The 21,865-nt window shown below is 43.1% G+C and overlaps 1 protein-coding gene across 1 annotated transcript in view; it reads left to right on the top strand.

Moving 5' to 3' along the window:
• Window positions 1-19,605, top strand: part of CDH5 (cadherin 5) — a 302,086-nt gene extending 282,481 nt beyond the window's left edge. The window contains exon 12 of the mRNA XM_069653040.1: window positions 18,603-19,605. Within this exon, the coding sequence (XP_069509141.1) occupies window positions 18,603-19,093 (491 nt within the window). The 3' untranslated portion in view covers window positions 19,094-19,605. The remainder of the gene's footprint in view (window positions 1-18,602) is intronic.
• The last annotated feature ends 2,260 nt before the right edge of the window (window positions 19,606-21,865 follow it).

Here is a 21,865-nt window from a genome sequence, read left to right on the forward strand (position 1 = left end):
TGCAATAACTGCAAAATTCTACATTTCAAAATTACACCCAACTCACAATAGCTGTGTCAATGTACTTCTACTCTATCATCCCCCGGAGGGCATGCCCAACTTTGATGACAAAATCACCCAGTTACTAAGACCATTAAACAGGCCAAATTGTGCTACTTTACTTTTGGTAAATCTGAATCGCTGGTGATGCAACAACGCTGATAAGAATGCAATCTCCTTAGAACAAAGCCTTAAAAACATTGAGTATTGCATTCACAACAGCGAACCCACTTCTAACAAGGGAAATATTTTGGAGCGGGTGGCCTCAAGGAATTTGAACATTAGCATTAGTAGTACAAGGCCATATATTTGGTCCAACCACCTCTTCGTTGAGTTCCAAATATTGCTCCACAACACATTAAAATTACATTACATTTAAAAAACAAGCAAATGCCCCCAAGACTGCTCTCTAAATCGGAACTACAAAGAAATCCATATCTCGGATGTATGAGAATATATTAATGATCTCCTGGTATCTACATCAGACTCCAAATAACTTAGCCACAGCATACAGAATTTCTGTGACATATATGTTAGATTGGGTGGTCCCCATGGAGAAGAAAATTGTAAGAAAAAGTATCCATCATCATGACTGGTTCACACCTGATCTTGTCATCCTCAAAATGAAAAGGAGACAAGCCGAAAGAAAGTGGCAGAAAAAGAATTCATACTTACTTAAAGTATATTGGAAACATCTTGAGAAATCATATACACTAGCTATCATGGGTATAAGAACAATTACTTCACTAAGCAAATTGATAACACAGGAAATAATACCCCAAAACTTTTTGAAATATTAAAAGAGCTCGAAAAAAACAAAAGTGCAGACACAACCTTTCAATCCAACTAAAGTAGACTGTGTGAAGGTCTAACAAGCCTTCACAGATAAAGTCACCAGTGCACGAGAGAATATTAAGAAAGACTTAGGGACTAATATTCTGACTAACCAATGTGATATTCAGGCTGACTCTCTGAGCTGCCATCAAGACCCTTTAGAAGAGCCAAACTCCCTGATATTTAACTTTAAACCCATTTCAGTAATCGAAATGGAAAAATCCCTGGATGAGTTGCACCCCACTTCTTGCTTTGGGGATGTTATCCATTCCAAAATAGTATTAGGAAACAAAAAACAGTTTTTTTTTTCCTTTTCTAGTGCAGTTTGTGAATGCTTCCACAATTGTGTTCCAGACTCTATAAAAGAAGTTACTGTTACCCAACTAGTAGAAAAAGCAGAGCCAAACCCAAAAGAAGTAAATAACCTTAGACCCATTAACAGCACCTACATTTTACAAAAAATGTTTGACAAAATAGCCACAGCTCAATTTCAAGGATACTTGGACACTACCTCCAACACTACCTCCAAGTTTCACGCAAGACAATCATGGTTCCATTGAGACCACAGTACAGATAGTGCCTTATTAGATCTTCAGACTCATATACTTGATGTCTTAGATTAAGACAAAACTGGGCTGCTGATATTACTAGACCTATCAGCAGCATTCAGACTTCTGGACCATTAACAACTTTTAGACCCCTTGCCACCATAGGTAACTGCTCGCAGAGTGATGTGGGCTGGATCCACTCTTTTCTAACTAATCAGAGGTCCACAGTGTGTTGAGTTGATGCCACTGCAGATCCTGCTCCTATATCTTGCGGAGAACCCCTGTGTGCATGCCTGTCAGCAGCCTTATTTAATATCTATATAAGGCCACTCTGCGATCTCTTAACCAAGACGGGTGTATACTTCACTAACTATGCTGACAACACACATTTGTTACTTGAGATTGACAGAGTTTGTGAAACTGACATCATCGACCTTACCCAGATTTACAAAGGCATCATACTCTGGATGTCCACCCATTGGATGTGCCTGAAAAGCGATAAGACAGAGGGCCTCATTACACGCCTTACTACGAGGTCCCTTTGCGGGTTGGGGGATTTAACGCCTGCTTTTTGCAGGCGTTAAAAACCAACCCGCAAAGGGACCCAGGGAGCTAATTACGGTACCGCAATTTGCGGTACCGTAATTAGCAAAATGGGAATGGGAAGGGCAATGGTGGAAGGGGGAATTACCGCCCTGCCAACCTTGGAATGGGGCGGTAATTCCCCTTTCCGCCAAGGCGGTGCCGATATTTTACCGGCATGAACCATGGCGCCAATAGCGCCATGGTTCTCCGCCATCCGTGTAATGAGGCCCAGAGTGTTTGATATTTGGTTCACCTCAAGATCGAGCCAAGCTAGATCCCAGATATTCTAGCTTTTATATTGAGGACTGCAACATCCCAAAACTGGGGCAAGAAAAACCCTTGGTGTCCACTTGGAATCTTCACTTAGTGCAGATACACATGTAAACCAGGTAGTAGAAAATTGTCAATAGTACCTCAGGCTGCTGAAGTACATTAAGCCTTTTATCTAGCAAGAGAATTGTGTCACTTTAGCCTGAGCCATTATCGTGTGAAGGCTCGATTAATGAAACACACTTTTAGCAGGTTCTAGTGAAGGTTGCCTTTTCAGGCAGGAATTATGTTATGCGCACAGTGAAAAGTATTTCTAGTAGAGACCAGGTTTCAACTATTAGGAAAGACATGCATTTGTGACCAGTGGTACGCTCGAATACAATTGAAAGTGGCGACCTTAGTACACATATGTTTAATTGGCAAGGCCCCTATCTTTCTGAAGGACAAGCTGGTCACATACAAGCCTACAAAGATCCTAGGATCCTACAACTCTAACCTCATGTGCTGCCCTAGATATAGACAGGCCAATGGCTTAGGCAGATCCTTCCCTGTTTTGGCGGCTCCCACTTGGAATGCCTTGCCCCTGGAGCTATGACAAGAAACCAACCCTTGCCCCTTCCGTAAATATTTGAAAACCTTTTTTTTCTACTGAGAAGGCCAACGGATAGCCCTGTTTTGCCTTGTCCTTTTGTGTATTGTCCCTGCGTGTTCATGTGCGCCCTGATGCCTGCAGGCTTTCGGTGTGTTATAAATGCATAACATAAATAAAATAAAATAAACCATGACCTATATGATCAAATCTGGCACAGTATTGTGTGCAAAGGAGGCATTCACAAATTGTGTAAGAAAGGGGGCAACTTTTTTTTATATTCCCCAGGATAAGTTTAGATGGCATAGTATACCCAGGGCAAGTGGTTAGATGCATCTTTTTTTATCCATTTGAGCCACAGTGATAGCTTTAAAGGAACATTTTGAATGAACAGGGGTTTCCTTAACTTCCAATGGACTACGCTGTGTATTATTCGTGATTTTCATGATTTTCTTACGGGCTGTGCTAATTTTATCTGCATGGGAAGTGGTCCACTTTACAAAGTTAACTCACCAGTAAATCTGCCAAAATACCATCAAACTTGGTTACCTTTACCACCACTGCATCCCATGGGTTTACCACAGGATTACAATTGATGGTAGGGCAGTGCTAGTCCCGAGTCCATAATATTCCAATGGGGAATTTTGGTGAAATTACCACCGGCGGAATTAACAGTGATAATTCAGACAATTTTTGTCAGAAAAGTGGAGGATTTACCTTGAAGCTGGAGGTAAATCCTCCACTTTTCGCAACAAAATCGGTAGATAATTTCTCCAAACTTGTAATTTGGCATTGTAAGGAAAATGGCGGTAACGGAAATACCTCCACGTTTTACCTGCACCACCAAACTCGAAATGAGGCCCATTGTCACTTGAATTTTCATTTTAACATGAGTGATCAGCGATAATTTACTGTCTAACTAAAAACTCAGAGACCAAGCAACAGAAACAAGTGAGAAGGTGTGCCATGTCTACTTAGAATATTTAACCAACAGTAACACTGATTAGCACACCTGCAAGGAGAGCAAGGAAGAAATTCAGTCTTGCAGGAGTTGAACTTCAAGTTTGCAACTAGAATGCAATACTCAATCTGGTTGAAACACTTCCTCAGGTGGGAGACATCCCCTTCGAATTACTTTTTACGGTAAACTTTAAGGTAAAGTTGCATGTTGCCAGCATACTGATGTATATTGACCCTGCACTGGGCTATTGCATCCCCAAGCAGCTCTAAATAAAGGTTAACTAGCATTGGAGACACAATGGACTCCTGTGGTACACCCGAGTGAATGGGCAGAGGCGAGATTCAAAGGCTCTCATCTGAACAAATTATGATCTGACAGTTACAAAAGAAAGGAACCACTTCAGAACAGAACCCCCTGATGCGCATGCAATGTGATAGAATTGAAAGGAGTGCCCCATGGTCCACCATGTTGATAGATGCAGAGAGACGGAGAAGCATCAAGAGACATGAACCCGATCATCAGCCACCGCGATAATGTCATTGAGCCTCTGAAAAGGGACATATTCACTGCTGTGCTGCTCGCTGGAACAGGAAGTACTTGTAGGAGCAGAGCAGTGGTCATTGCGCCATATGAGCTGTCTGTTGTGACAATACTGATTTACCTAAAAATGGTAAACTGGTAATTGGGCAAACATTACGGAAGATGGTAGAGTCCAAAGAAGGTTTCTTTCGACGTGGAGTTATTACAACTAATTTCAATTTATCAGGGAAGAAAACTTGACAAGACATACATTTAGACATTAAAGGGGAGAGCAAGAGCCTCTAAAGGGAGAGTTTTTATAAAACATAGAGAAATACTGTCATTAATGTAATTAGAATTTTGTACAGATGCCGCAATCTGGTAAGAATCTGTTTCAGAGACTAAAGAAAAACTAGCCCAAACAGGAATGTATTTAGATTGCCATAGGTGCTGTGATGATTCACAGGATCTTGTCACTTCTCCCCAGAGGGTGAGGCTAGGGAGGAGAGGCCGTTACCCAATAGTCCCCGTAGGGGTGGTAAAAACTGGAAAGATGTCATAGGGAGACACTCCCGTCATGGGGATAAAGACTTCCATCCCATGAAAGACCTCCCCAAGCCCTTGTTCCCAGATGCCATTACCCTTTTGACTTCTTCGCCCTCCCAACCTGAAACTATCACTTTGTGTTATTGTGAAGTCTCTACTATCGCATCTGTAAGACCATATAGGACTGAGATGAAGAAGAACCAAAGAAACTTACAGAACAACACTAGAAGGGCTTACCAAAGAACTGTGACAAGTTTGCCACTAGGAGGCATGAAGATAACTTCAAAGGCATTGACGATAAACATTGACTCTATGCTAGAGCAGGCCCAGCAATATAAAGTAAAGACTGAGGAAGGACTAAGTGTGTTTGGGAGCAATAAGAGCAGAGAGGGAAATTCAAACCTGCGCTGCCTGAAGCACTGCGAGACAGTCCGTCTTGGAAGGAAAAGCTGAAACAAACCATGGGAAGAGGAATAAAGCCGACTCACTGCAGAAGCAGGAATAATGCAGCTTTGGTGTGACCTCTCTGAGGTGGACCATATGGTCCATAAAACACACCAAGACCACCACAGCAATGGCTCCATGGGGTAGCGCTCTAAAGTGAAGATACAAGCAACGGGAGTTGTGAGAAAGCTGGGTGGGGTCCAGGGAGCCCGAAGAGTGAAATATTACTTGGAAGTAAACTCCCACATCACAGTAGTGATACTCACAGAACCAAGAGCCAAATATTTCTTGTGCTTGTCCTCCCTCGTTACAATAGTGATACCCAGAGAACCAAGAGCCAAATATTCCTCAGAAGTGATCTACCGCATCACACTAGTGACACGAGAAACCATAAATCTCAAGAGTGCTTTGGGAGTGAACTCCCTCATCACAGTGGGATACCCATCATATGTGAAAGCTATGAAGTGAGATCAATGTTTTATTAAAACAATTTATTAATTTGGCAACACTCATCAGCCAAATAAATCGTAAAGAGGACAATCGCAAAGCTACATCAAAATCTAAGATTGAATTGTAGCAGCATATATTCTTAAGGCACAAAGGTTACATTTAGCCTCCACAACCAGAGTCTATAAACGACGCTGTGCAAGCCTTAAGTCAAAGGGAGATTGCTCACTTTTATTCTGTAGTAAATTCTGAGAATATAAAGACACTAGGTAATTGGAACAGTCTTCTAAAAAAGGGGCATAACAATATCTTCATAATAATTTGATATTACATTTGCAGCAGTTTCCTGAGCAGCAACAAAAACAGCAGAGATGAACGTTTCTTGCAACTGCAACAGAGCTGGTTGTGAATATGACCCACTCTCAATTTTTGATTATGGTAAACACTGGAAGAAAACGATTGTGCCAATAACTTGGAAAGACAATTCACTCGTAACTAAGAGCACTGGAGAAATAATAGAATCTATAATGTTACCTTTAGTGTTGGTAGAACATTCTTTAACAATCCTCCAAAAACAGAAATCTTGGGAAAATTAAATGTTCTGATAATAAATAAGGCAGAAAGCAGCCCAAAAGTGGAAAAATAAGCCTCATTATGAGTTTAGCAGTGTGGCCAAAAACAGTGCTAATGCAGTGGTAACTGAGTAACCACTGCATTACCGCTGAATTGCCACACCGCCAAACTATGAGTTTGAAGGTTAAGTGGAGGAAAACCCCCCAGAAAAATGCTGGAGGTAATTCCTCTGGCTTACCTCAATAAGCAGTCATTTCAGCGGAATTACCTCCAGGGGAATTACCGCCAGTGGTAATTCTGCTGAAATCTCCACAGAGTCCTATATACTCCATAAATGGGGAATAACACTGCCACACCGCCACTTGTAATCCAGCAGTAATTCTGCTGGACCTAGTGGTGGTAACAGTAAATCTGTTTTGGTGGTACTCAGTGGATTTACTGCCAAGATACCATCAAACTCATAAAGAGGCTAACTGTTTTCAAAATATTTAAGGGTAGATTTATACAGCACAGCAAGTCCACCCTTTCTTTTTGAATCTATCAATATGAAAACAAAGTTTCTGTTAAAAGTAAAACATTTAAATGTACGGAAGTAACTCACAAATGTCATTGGTACAAGAAGTACCACATTTAAAACTGCAGCTAAGATAAGGATTGATGTGTTTCCGTTTCTAACTGTAACCATTGTAAAACACTCATTGGCCCTCATTAGGACTCTGGCGCTAAACCATGGTGCTATTAGCACCATGGTCCATGCCGGAGTCCGCCATGGAGAAAGGGGGAATTACCACCCTATTCCAAGGTTGGCAGGGTGGTAATTCCCCCTTTCTCCATAGCCCGTCCCCATTCCCATTTTTGTCCCTTAGGGCTCAATGGGAATGGGGAAGGCGGCAATTACGGTACCGCAAATTGCGCTACCGTAATTGCCATCAAGATCCCTTTGCGAGTCCCTACTTTAACGGCTGGTCCAGACCAGCCGTTCAGGTCGGGTCCCGCGAAGGGACCTCGTAGTAAGGCGCTAAGGGGATAATGGCGCTGCAGCCTTTTACGGCATCGTTAACCCCTTAGCGCCAGGGTCGTAATGACCCCCATTGTCCTTTGTTCTTCATGCAACAGGAGTTCTGAAATGGTTCACCGCCTCTCATTGTCTCTCATCCCTGATCACTCTCTGAAAGAACTCCCAGACCTCCCTCCTCTTTCGAACACGACCCACTCCCCAAGCTCCTCCTCTCCATTATCCAAGAGACAACCCAAAATACCCATGCCTCCGCACCCGCTCCCACCTCCTTCCTCCGTCTCCACTCCAAAGCCTGTTTGCCCTAGTTCCCCGACTACCCCTTTCTCCCCACTTACTGCTGAGCGCCTGGTCTCCTTTCTCTTCCGTGATTAAACCATGGATGTTTTGCACTCATAAGTGCGAAACGTCAATGTACCGATTTAACAGATGGAACTGTTTTCTGTACTGGCACGCGAAAAGAATTTGAAGAATGCATACCTGTAGAGGGTCGAAACTCCGATTTTTAAAAAGTAGAACGTTGAGCGGGAATGACAGAAATAAGTTGAGCAAAACACATCATGAAATCAAAAATAGACACACACAACAATAAGCCTGGTTTTAATAGCAAGATTAAACAGTCAAAAGCCTGACAGCTGCAACGGTAAATAACAGGCCTACATTAGACAAAACCCCTCAACTCACCACACTTTACTCAAATGTCCAGGTGATGAGCAACTGTAAGAACGAATTAAAATCAGGGGCATTGAAACCATGTGACCCCCACGTGATCACCGCCCCTCCAGTGGGGGCCAGGTGATGGAAAACTGGCCGAGGAGAACTCAAGGTTTTGGGCAGGAACCACACACACCCCAGATAGAGTCTGTAAAACAAGAAAGAGTGATGGGATGTGCAGGGACCAGGTCGGCTGGAAACAGCCAGACCCTGCGGCAGCATTTGTGCCATGCTGCAAGAAATGAAGAGCGGTCTTTCTCGAGCTAACAATTCCAATTTCCATGACACAGAACATATTATTACCATGTGACCTCCTCTCCTCCAATGAGGGCTCTGTGATGACGAATTAGCCAGGGTGCACTCAAGATGGTCGGTGGAAAAACAAACAACCAATGGATGGTGGAGTCCAGGAGAAAGCGAAGGGCGTTGAGATGGGCAGGGGTCAGATCATGTGGAAACAGTCAGTTCCCTGCAGCTTACCCTAACAGAGTTTAATCCATGCCACTTGACACAGATCACGTGACCTCACATGATCACCACTCCTCCACTCATACTTTGCTACATTTGAAAATCAAGAACTCCGAGATGTATGCCCAGACCACAGCCACACAATACTCCATCCCTTTGCACACGGCTCTGCCCACACACCCCACCCACATGTCAAGTGGAATGCAATACAATTATTTAAATTGGCTATTCATAACCACCCAAATTGCATGGGACAAATGTCATACTCCTTCCATAAAATCAATACACAAAAACCAAGAGACATTTTGTTCAAATAGTGTTTTTGAAAACGTTAAAATGTGCATGTTTTAAACTCCAAGAACCAATACAAAGGTTTTCCCTGGAATTTGCAGTACCGAAATTGGACATTTCACCGTAGTTTTTTGTCATCAGGTTATATAGTGCAGGGAGAGGGGATTTCATGGCATGTGGTATAGATGGAGTTATGGGGGACCTCCTCCAAAAGCAAACTCTGGCAATGCCAACTGTTTGTTTTTTTGTGGGCCTATAATAGCAATGCCTGCGAAATGCTTAATACTTTATACACATAGTCAATCAATGGGTGGGGAAATAACCAAACACCTACAAGCTTTGTGTCGTCTCCAACATACAGTATGCACTTGGAACAGGTGAAAGGCCACCCTAGCCGACAGACTCGCTTGCTGAGAATATGCTACATAATGAATATTCAGGTTACTGATACAAAGGTATGTCAGAGGAGGTGCATGATAAACACCCCTGTTATGTCCGAATGGGGATAGCTTTCAGGAAGAGAGCGCGTAAGCAGCATGCCAGTAAGGTAGTTCAGAGAGTTATGAACTTGCCTCAGAATTACTCCTGCAACCTGAGTCAGAGTTTTGAATCTGGTAGGACCGACTCAGCCCTTCATTCATCTGAGGTTGATGCATTGACTAGTCACTTGGGTAATAACAAAACCTACAACAGCCATACAGTGGAGGAATCATGTATGAAGCGGTACACACATCCATGATATTATTACCAATATAAATGCATATGACATTAGTGGATACCACAATAACATTGTGTTGCTGTATGGGTAGGGGCCCATAGCACTGTATTGCTCGCCCAGAGTGCACGGACAGTCATTAACCACCAGTGCAATTACGGAGCCAATACTTTAAAAGCAGGTAGACGACACAATGACTTACAACCACACACACTCTTAGAAAATAATGAGCACTTATACGGCTATTTATTCAAAGCTTGCAAGCAAAAAGTGATAACACAGAAATAAATCACAGAAAAAACAGTGAATTCAAAAGAAAATACATCACTGTGGGCGTAACTGAATCCCTCATCTCGCCAGAAGCAGCTGGAAGACCCCGATAACAGTCAGGCCGAGAGCACAACAGCCCAAAGGTATGCCGGACGGAAGTGTCCCCTCTCCGACTGAGGTCCCGTCTGACCGTTAAGGGGTTCCGCATATATCCACTCCTCAAAAAGGGGTGGTAATTTCTCGAACCTTCTGGCAACGCACTTGCGCATTGATGGGCAACCATTGGTTGCCAGCTGGGTCAACCGACAGTAACCTCAATGAGCAAAGCGCTTCCCTCCTCTAAAAACAAGCGCCACGGAAAACAGTCCCATAACTCATAACAAGACATAACAAAGCCAGCTTTCCCAGCAGAATGTCCTTGACTGCATACCAGGTTTGGAAAGCATGTTTTCTTCAGCATAGTAAATCCAGCTCTCAGCAAAATGAGTACAGCTTTTCACTGCGGCATGAAGTAAATATCCATTATGGCTCTGAGTGCTCCCAGAATGCACTGCGCACCAGCGCCATGTTTTAGCTCAAGCATAACAATTACTCACTCAAATGACGGCATAAGCAGTGGGAGCTCAATCCTTGCGTTTGCGAGGTACAAAACTTTTAAGACCCAAGGCGTTAGAGAATAATATTCTGTAATCTTGCACTGCCTTGTGCACGGATGCAGTATTCTTGGATGCAGGTATCAACACTGCCCAAAGCATGGAAGGCATACCACCATGCATAACAAGCACTGACAATGCAAATAGGCCTGGCTTCAGAAGCGAAGAGCACAAGTATGTTTATTTAAAGACAAAATTTACAAAGTCAGACCTGTAGGATTTGCCAATGCTGGTTATAAAGTGTGACAGAATAGGCTAAGAGGGAAACTATTTCTACTAATTATTCAAGCTCTGAATCAATATTAGCTTGGTGGAAATAATCGAAAAGGAATTATAGAATCAGATTGGCCAAATATACAGAGACTTACATGGTGTGCAGATGTAGGCCACCTCAACGAGTAGCTTGCAGTCTGAATTTCGGGTTTCTGTCACAAAGCATTTTGGGGTGTGATTGTTCTTTGGTATGGTATGGTATTGTTTATTTATATAGCGCCTGTACACAGGCATGTGTTTCAAAGCGCTTTAAATGCTAGATGTCTATGCTCAACGAAGGAGAAGGCCAATGAGCTTCTGCTGATCAAATAACACTTCTCACCATCAACTGATGACCAGCAGTGGTATTTCAAGAGTACTCTGAATTCTTTAGTAAGGACAGTCGGATTAGTAATGACATGGCTCAAGCGAGTCATTGACACCAGTGCCTGGAAAGATGTTAAACTGGAGGCCAACAGTAACCCTCCATGGAACACTCCTCAGCCAGAATTAGCTGCAATCTGCTATAGTTAAGTAGAATCCGGACGCACAACCAATATAGCAGGTGTCACAATCTGGCTGTGTCAACAATATCTTTCCTGCCCAATTACACTGTGAAGCATTTAGTTGGTGTTTGCCCCGGCAGTCTCAACAGAGACCTGAGATATTACAAGCTTTGTACAATGCCGAAATCCACAGATTTCAGGCTCCTGTCCAGGATGTAGAATATGATATGGCTCTACAAGCCGGCAATGCAGGGCTATAGAGTTACCTTGAAATGTACAGCTGGCACCTAAATAGTGGGCAACTTTAATTAAAGTGCATATTTTCTTTTTATTAATTGAACAAATTAGATGCATTGCAGGACCAATAATAGTCAAATTCTTGAAGCAGTTTAATGGACGAATGGTTAACTAAACCCATGAGTTATGTTCTCGAATGGTGATGCCAAGGTTTTGCTTCTTGGATTAGGAGATGAATACAGCTAAAAGCATCTGAAGGGATAGCTCTGTGTGGGCCCGGATACCGCACCATTAACTCATGCCGGGAGCATTTGTCGATAAGCTGGATGAGTAGTCATTAAGGTTATCCATGTTTTGAACAAAAACGTTACACAACATGTCAGAATCTCGGCCCTGCTAAAAAGGAATTGGTCTTGAGACCTTGCATTGACACTACGAGTCTAATTTACAATGTGTTTTTCAATGGGAGCTACCCATTGGAAAACGCTTTGTGAATCAGGCCCTATGTGTATACGGGTGGAATGAGCACACAACACCTTCCTGTCATGTACTTGACATCCCCTACTTTTCAAGGGCTAAAACATGAAAGATTCCAAAGAACAGAACCAAAGGTTGCTTCGAGGCCAATGAAATGATGAATAGGGATACCTTTTAATCTATACATATTTTGATGCTAAAATAAGTAAACAACTCTGACCAATGTTTCCCATCCTAGATCTAAAAACCTGCCAGTGTGCCAGGCAAGACAACATACCAAGAATTAATGTGTTTAAGGAGCCCTATATTTTGAACATGTTATCTAGTTAAGAAACTATGCAGTATTGTTCCGCGTTATCATGCTATACGCCTTTGACGATCATCTAGACTAATGGTCAACACCATGATGCCAGGATGCTGTTAAGTTCCACAAGAATGTTAACACAAATGGAAATGCTGCAGGTGCCCACTGGAAGCACTCCTACATGAACAGGTCAATGGGATTATCTCAGGGGTATTGTTTAGCCTTCCCTGAAGAGTTATCCAATGAAATGGTGGCTAATGTGATCATTGCCCACGGTAGCTAACATCATAGCTAGCAGATATTTGAGAAGGAGGGACATGCTGATACCACACTGATATTAGCCTCTGCTTTAGTGCTGTAGATGGGTGACACCCAGTTTATCAGATTCCACTACAAGGTACCCGTGGCCCACACAGAACTATTGTGCCGCCTGTAATATACGGTTCCATGGTCTCTTTGTGGCTTCTTATTTTTCCGGCTAACCATTTCTTTTAGGAGGACTGAGGCATCTACTGGGAAGCTGATGTCTCAGTCATCCTTTCTGTCCTCTGTATCGTTTGCCATCAGCTCTCGTCCATGGTGTCTGATCTGCGGAAATACAGGTGCCTTTGGCAATGGACTCTTATTGTGCACAAGTAGCATCAGAGTTAAATGACCTCTCCTCGGCTGGACCCTCAGGCTGATAACTGCCAAATTAAAGTACCACATATACCCAAGGTTTAGTCAACACATACTCAATGATGGGGGTCCTGGAAACAGCAAACGTGGTGGAGACCCACAAACCTCTTACAATCCATTTTACTCTAATCTCTGCGATGTTCCAGCCAAAAAGTGGCCTAAAAACTCGATGACCGAATATCCTCGGTGGGGGTGGAAGTAGGAGGAATGGCACGGTCAAGCTGTGCCTATTCTCCTCTCTGGTCCTGAGGCCATGGGTGCAAGTCGTAGGAGGGATATATGAGATGTGCGCAGGGGTTCCGGTCCTAAATATTAAAGTGGGGCGACTCATCAACAAATGCAATGGGATGTGACATCACCAGAAATTAGCATATAAATGTCGCATATGCCCATTGCATTACATTGGCTTTGCATAACCACCCAAATTGCACAGGACGAATGGCATTTGCCTTTCATAACCAACACACACACAAAACTAAGAGAGGATATTTTCTTCTAATAGTGTTTTTGAAAATGTTAAAAGGTGTGCATGTTTTACACTCCAAGAACCAATACAAATGTTTTGCCTGGGACTTGCAGTACCAAAATTGGACATTTCACCTGTAGTTGTTTATTATTTTTCATCAGGTTAAATAGTGCAGTGGTGAAGTGTCCATCCTGTAAACCTGATGATCGGGTCCCCGAGGTCGGCTTTAATTCATTAATTCAAAGAGGACATACAATGTTTCTCATTTTAGCTGGGGCGACTGAGTCCACCCTCTGAAAAAAGTGGGTGTACTCCGTCCACCCGCGTGTACCTTCGACTTGAGCCCTGGCATATGCGGTAGAGAGAGTGAAAGTGGACTGCTCTCAGATCCTTTTAGTATGTCCAACTCTGATTGGACATCCCAAGCAGTAGATCTTATCCTCAGCGGGATATGGGAAGCGCAGGATGGCGTGGGAATGCGTGTAGAAGAAGTTCAAGGGTTAGAAACGTTCTTCCTGATCTGGAGCAGCTGGGTCAAAGCTATTCCTTGCAGGAGAGGCTTTCTTCTTAGTGGTGTTCCGAGTACAAACCGAATGTGGCAGTCAGGCAGGGGCAATGGTCTGAGTTCCATGTCCATTTGACTATAACAGTACTAAGAGGTGTCAGCGCCAATCAGATTGCTTGGAGTCAAAATGCAGGCAAGAACCACTGGCATTGCGTCACAGTTCTGAGCTCACCTCCAGGGTGTCTATTTTCTCTGAATTACTTCTCTGTGCTCTCGGTGTGGCATTTTTTCTTTTGCCAGTCCTTCTGCTCTTTCTTTTTTGTTTTTATTAAGAAAGCATGTTTGATATCCAGGCACATGGCATTCCTAGCGCGAACACAATCCTGCAGTGTAAACACGCATCAGCAATACCAACAGCTTGGGATTTTGTGTAGGCATGAGAAAGGCACCTGCCAAGCACTGCCGTATTTGGATTAACTGACTGTTAATGGTAGCAGGTGCCACATCCTGTGAGTACCCCTACATCTAATAGCAGTGCCGGGCAAATGCCTAATAGATATACACAAGCAAAAACGGTTGGTTTTGCCAATGTTTGTTTTTAACAAGACTTCAGTGAAGGACACGCATAGTGCTTAGAAATCGAATGACTGAAGGCAGGTCTGGTTAAGACATTTTCATTACACCAGGAGTACGTTTACAAGTCATTCAAGTCATTAACTCTCAGAAAATGGGTGGGAAGAACCATAGGGATTAGCATGACCATGGGCAGCCATTGGGTGGGCAAATAACCCCAAAACATCTACAAGCTTCACGTCCCTTCTCATATGCCATTTCTCCCTATTTGTACTATAATGCAATAGTTTTGGTTACAGATGGCACTAAAGCACCACCTGATAGACCACACTAAAAAGGACATTGTTAATAGCCTCCTAGAGTACAGCTACATACTATGCTAGCATGTTAAAGCCCTTGCTCCGGCTAACCACCCTCTCTTCACTTGGGCCAATAACATGGGCTTCTGGACTTTAGCAGACAGTAGAGCCTCCAGCAGCCTGAAACAAGGCCAAGCTAATCCTCATTCAGTGTGAAGTAGATAGCCACTGGTATGACCAAGTGATGCCTTCAAATGGGTGGCCTACCAAAAGGAGTTGTTTTGTAATACCCCACTGATGTCATCTTGTAGTCAACCAACGTATGTCTTTCCTTATGCCTGTCAAGCTAAATCACTCTGCATGGTCGCTGACGTAAGACATAGTGAGGTAAGTAGGCAATAGCTGATAAACTTCCCTACATGGGAGGCACAGAGGGAACACAACTTCTAAAACTAAGTTGATTTACATGTTGACATGTGGAATGGGTTATGATTTCAGTAACATTATGTTTTATTGTTATTGATAACACAAGGCATGTCAATTCAGTATCAATACAAAACAATCCACTTTAGAGTCAGACATCTAAAGTTTCTCCATGATATGCTTGAGTATGTGTTCCAGGCTTAGTTTTATTATTTTCATTCTGGGACTTCTACTTTTACTTTTCCCATATCCAAATCAGGACTACAAGTCCCAAACTGCAATGGAAACATGGCCTAGAAGACACACGCACGCATACAACAGGGACTTCAGTGCATCGTACAGTGATGTCCACTATTATTGTCTTCGGATCAAGTCACAAACAAAAAGTGCGTTCACCCAAAGTTCTTCTGAGATCAGAGACGTTTCTATGGGAGGGCAAAAAAAGGGCACTTGCCCAATGCCCCCACCTTGGAGGGGGCCCCCACAAGGCTGCCTGATCTAAAGAAGTAAGATTCCATTGTTCACCAGATTTAAATAGCACACGCCAGGAGATTTTATGCCATGGTGCTGAGGCTCTAAACCTATTGCCGTCTGTTTTGGCAAGTACATTCTGCCTTGATCAATTCATCATGTAATGCTTTCTGTGTTCACTGTGGAACACATAGTTTGTGTGTTCTGTATGGCACAACTCCTGTAGCATTCTTTCCTTCCTGTGGGAATTATGTTGATCATGTGCAATATCCAAAAGCTGAAATGCATATTGATAAATTGAGTGCCACAATGGTTCATAAGTTATCTCAGTGTCTTAAGCACTCATTGCAGAGATATGTGTTCATATGAAAGATTAGAAGAGCACATTCCAGCAAGGCTGGCTAAACCTTTCCTATTTCTGAAGTTTATAAACCCACCTGCATATGTACTTGGTTTTGCAGCATAACAGGTGCTATTATCAGCAATGTACCTGCACCAGATAGGGGTTGCTATAAAAACTAACATGTCATTCGTGTGGTGAAGGTCTACAAATTGTGTTGTTCAGATGGGGCATTCCAAAACCTAGGCAATCCCCTCCAAATATGATATTTGTCCAAGAGGTGAATAAGTATCCAAATTCAAGACTGTGGAACCAAAGTGTTCATGCTTGTATCCTGGCTTAGCCAGCAGCCGATACAGTGATCCTGGTCAAACCATCTAATATTTCTTGGATTACTGTGCTGTTTTCTGTGAGGTGTGCCTTCTCCATGCTGGTGGCATCATTTAGCTCATTACTTGATCTTTCTTCTTATGCAGGCCATTTGAGTGGAAGGGGTGGTAGACAGGAGATAGTAGACCAGATGTTGTAGGCCTTGGGCAAGCATATTTTAAGATCTGCACGTTTCACACAAAAAAAGGTTTGCTTTTTGTATAAATGTCAAAGTTTTTTCTGCACGTTTATGAATGACAATTTCACATGCCATTTTTTTGGAAGTATTTAAAGCTCAAAAGACATACCTAGATTAAATATGTTAAATCACATTGATTGATATTCTGGTACTTATATACTTCCCTTGATGATGGAGAGAATGAAGCTAGACTCATTCCCATTTTGCGTAACACCCTTCGATAATATTTTGGTTTTAAAAATGGTCAGGTTTGGAAATATGATGTGTACTTTGCAAGTCCGTTTTATAAAATGAGATTGTTTTAGTACATGGTAAGAGCTGGAAAAGAAAGCGTTCAAATGCAGAAATTGCAGTGTTGGCACAAATCCCAGTTTCACCCCTTAAGCAATGTGTGATCCTGGGCATCTCATTTTATCTTGTATTGCCTAACCTCTCAGAATTGCCAGTCCCTAAACCTATCAAAATTGGCAGCCCTTCAGAGTGATTTTCTTCTCATGGTATGAACTTCATAAAAGCCTTACTCATGGTTTCACTGGCTATAGGGTTTCTTCCACTATAACAGTGAGCATTGATATACTTCACACCACAGACACGTGTTCCCTTGATCTTGAATGGCAACACTATTTGAAAACCATGTCCCACTTCTAATCTCATTCTGTCTGAATAGAGACACCTTCCTGGTAGCTTCTAATCTACATCCACTCTCCGTGCTATTCTATTTGTAGCTTTCTCCTTTCCTACAATTGGTCTCCTCTATCCATGCTTGAGCACTTTTGCATTCTCTGAGGCAGCTAATGTGAGTTATGTGCCTATTCTGGGTTACATGTACATTTTACATAGATTCCTGCATTAATTCTACAGGCTCCATACCTTCCTGCATGCTATTGACAAAAGGTATCCTGTTTCTATACTAGAAGAGAAGTAACCTCTTCGTAGATTGCTAATGTTGGCCTTCAAATGCTACTTGTTTATCATTCTGATTAGAGCAAGAATGAAGAGGGTAAGGGGACTTAAAGGGAGTGAACATGCTTATTTTGAATGCTGCGAGACAGCATATCAGGTTATGAGGTTATGATCACGATGGGTGGGGGGTGTCACTAGATATTATTGATTACTTCATTCCTTTGGTTTGGTGGAGGGGGCCCCAAAGATGTCCATGCCCAGGGCCCCAAAAATGCTTAAAAGGGCCCTGCCTGAGCTGAGATGAAGGGGGCGTTGCCCAGTTGAATTCTGCATTCTAACATTGCCTGCTTCTTCCTTCAGTGTGGACTAATACCCCTTTAAAAAAGGCTGCCTGGGATTGAAGAGATCATGGAAAAAGCTATTTCCTACTTCACCTTAATTCTGACAAAAGTCCAACAGACCTCCTGGGTGCATACAATGTATTCGACAGGATCATCAAGTAAAACTGCCAGATATCTCCATGTCATTGCTGACAACATTCCCCAGTCCTGAGTTTTGTCAATTACAGTTGGGATTTCCAGTATTGGGTCAGGGCCATTTTAAGTAAAACTAAACGAAAAGCAAAGACCAGAGCGGGAATAGTGGTGACAAGGAAGGTCCTGATTACGAAGCGTTTTAAAGGACATGTTCCCATTGGACTTGTGTAAATTAGGCCCAGAGTCTTCTAGGATCGTTTTAGTGATATAATATCTTCGAATGCTTTCATCTGCTAGGAGAAAAATGACTGATTGGGTTAGTCACGGCTAATGGAATGAAAAAGTAGAAAATGGTTGACACATAAGCTATCTGCATCACACTTCTATATTTACTGCTTTTGTGGATTGAAAAATGCAGTTTGCTACCTGTGGGTCTGTCTAAGGTAAATGAAATGATTACCACCGAGTATGGCAATAGCAACATCTATTATTTAGGCACCAACAAAGAACTCATGTTGTGATATACACCTTTGTCAATGCTACTGAATTATTTGACTGAAATTGTTTGGTCCCTCTGCCAGGCAGCCTACTCATTTGTATTTCACATTTGCCTGGAACTAATAGTGTGACGTTTCATCCCCAGTGATCACGCTGCTGCTTATCCTGCGGCAGAGGTACAGAAAGGACGTGAATATCTTGGGCAAGAACGTGGCAGAAATACACGAGCAGCTGGTCACCTACGACGAGGAAGGCGGCGGCGAAATGGACACCACGAGCTACGACGTGTCGGTGCTCAATTCTGTCCGCAGGAATGTCATGACGCCCCGGATGGAGATGGCGCCTGGGCCGTGCTTGTACGCAAAGGTCAAGAAGCCTGCCAGAAATGGGGATATGGGGGTTATGATCGAGGTGAAGAAGGACGAGGCGGACAATGACGGCGACATGCTCCCATATGACACGCTACACATTTTTGGCTACGAGGGTTCTGAGTCTATCGTGGAATCCCTGAGCTCTTTGGAATCAGGGTCCTCAGACTCAGACATAGATTATGATGTTTTAAATGACTGGGGGCCGAGATTTAAAATGTTAGCTGATCTGTATGGTTTGGACCACAATGACCTTTTTGAATATTAGTTAACAAATTATATTTTTTTTACTATTTCTTTTTGTATCTGGTTGAATATGTCGGGTCCTCCGAGTTACCAAAAAATGAACAATACATGCACAGTTAGTCATATGAAAACGACGCTTCACTAACTACATACATCTCCTTTTGGTAAATCCCATTGTTTTCCAGGAACATGACTGTGAAAATAAGGAGCGAACGCAGTATATCATTTTCACAGTTTTATAATGTTTGTCAAGAGAATAAACGCTGTATGTCTGTATGTATGTATGCATTAGCTTTATCTGTTTGACTGTTTAGAAAAGTGCGATTTTTTTTTACCTTGTACACCAAAGTGTTTTCTACATAAAAATATTTAAAGTGAAATATTCAGTTGTTAGCTTATGTAGGACTTATTTTTGTAAGCATTGCAAAGAGACGGCTTTCGGGTAATATTCAGCATTCTGCATCAAAGGTGCAATTGACCGTTGGTCAAGTGAGAAATGCTACTTCCGTTTTACATTAATGCCATTAAATTGCCAAATGAATAAATGTCTTGTAATTGTTTAAGCTTTTTTTTATTAACTCAGCGCCCTCTTCATTCTCCTTTGAAGATGGTTTTTATTTTAGTTTAACTCAAAGTCCTCATACTGTCAAGCAGAGGCGTGGCTGGGGGGGGGGGCTAAGGGGTTATTTTGGTTGTAGCCCCGGGTAGAAGCTCAGGGGTTACAACCAAAATGCTAGCTAGCCCTGAGTCCTGACGGTCCCGACATTAGTGTAGCCCCAGATTTTTTCCAGACCTAGCAAAACCCCTGCTGTCAAGTAAAGAAAGCAAAGAACCAAGGGATGGAAGCGTGCAGCAGGAGTGTAAAGCTCTCCTTTCTGGATACACGGCCACTCTCTGCTCTCTATCATTGCTCCTTGCATCCCCTCTGCTCCCATCCCCCAGAAGGCAAAGTAATGGACATTAAATCCATGTTGCGTTGAGACTGGGCTCCATTGGGAGCTCTGCTCTGTTACTGCTGTACCGCCCTCCAGCTGTCTCCAGCAGTTAACACCTGCGGAGATGTTAGAGAACCACTTCACAGGTCTGGCACATTCTTCTCCCAAATGTCTATGTCTAAGAGGAATGAGGTGCCAAGGCTGAGGGTTATAGCTACCTGTGCAAGCCATAGAACCTCTGCAGAAAACAAGACGTTTGGTGACAATGTTTGCCAGATTAAACTTGAGCATGTAATATGCCAGAACAGGTGTGTAGGTATTGGAAAGGCATGACATTAGCCTTTTGGAATTTCCGGTTCATGGTAATATAAACTAAGCAGTCACTGTGCCCACTTTCTTCTACCCCAAGCCAAGAGGTCAAGATACCCAGCTGCCCTACCAAACACTAATCTTGCAAGATGCCCAGCTTATACCATGAACTGAAGAGGCATGATACATCCTTGTACCCTAAACCAAGCTGTCAGAATTCATGGCCATGCTTGCTTCTTGCAGCATGCTCTCAGCTCTTCTGATTCCTGGCTTCTATGCTAAAAGAAGCTGCCAGGATGCCCATCATGTTCTACCCTATAACAAGCTGTGTGGCTTGATCAGGGCACTGCCAAGTAACCCCTCAGAATGTCTGGTTCCTGCCGTAAACCAAGCGGTCAGGGCGACAATCCAAATCGGCTTGCTACTTGACTGCCTGCAACAGGCCTAAAGTCTAAGGATGCCGGTCTCTTAGCAAAGCAATGCTTTAAGACGCCTAAGGTGCGGAGTTCCTTGCAGCGTACACCAACGACTTTTTGAAGCCTGAATGCTTAAAACATAAAAACAATCATTCACGATGCGTGTAACCTTCTAATGTAACCCAGGTGCATTCCGTGCCTGTATCTGAGGATCGGTGCGATTGGGTTGCATCCCAACTGCTTGGATCCCACTTCACCACACTTCCTTCTGTTTTTTACCGCAAAATACAGGGGGGCACCCCCCATCCCTATCACCAAACCCCCATGCCCTCTTTCGATATGCATAACCCCAACCCACCACCTGCACATTTGCTGTAAAAGAAAGTGGTGAACATGCAGTGAAATGGAATTCGAGCAGCTGGGACGCCACCAAATTGGCCTGTGGCATATCTGATTGTAACAGAAAGCGAGGTCGGAGATTCCTGTCTCCTTGGAATCAAAAATAGCCTGGAGTCGTCAAATAAATTGCAATAATGTGTTTCCAATGCCCTTGAAGTGGGGGTAGGGTTACGCGTAGGGCAGTGACCGGAGTGTTAATGGGTAGCAGTGAGCATCCCGGGTTTCTGGCAAGTATGAGCTTTATATACAGATTTTCTAGCATGACTGGCAGTGTTATGGTGCATTTTGCACGTGCAGTGAAATTAGCAAAGGGGCACTTACACCACATTTGCCCTCACACACACTTTGTGTGTGTGTGTGTGTGTGTACTATACAACATAAAACCGACCGTAGCTGGGATGACGTGGGGTCAGAGCATGTCTCACGATGAAGATTCACTCCTCACAAATCCTGCAGAGACAAGTAAAAGCAAAGCGCTTTTCCAAATCCAAAAACTTCTTACCTCCAGGTGCTGCTCACTTGTCTTTCTATGTAAGTTCCTGAAGTTGCATCAAGGATTTTCTGGAGAAATCAGCATGTGTAATGTATATCGTTAGGACCGGTTAGCTTTAGGCGTCCCCATTATGGCATCTTCCAACACTGACCGTACTCTCCTTTTCTTCCCATGCTCTCTTCGTTGTATATTTGTACACGTCATGTGTCATGGAAACACGGGGTATGAGGTTGGTACTGGGA

The sequence above is a fragment of the Ambystoma mexicanum genome, chromosome 1p (assembly GCF_040938575.1).
Source record: "Ambystoma mexicanum isolate Mex_15411 chromosome 1p, UKY_AmexF1_1, whole genome shotgun sequence".
NCBI lineage: Eukaryota > Metazoa > Chordata > Amphibia > Caudata > Ambystomatidae > Ambystoma > Ambystoma mexicanum.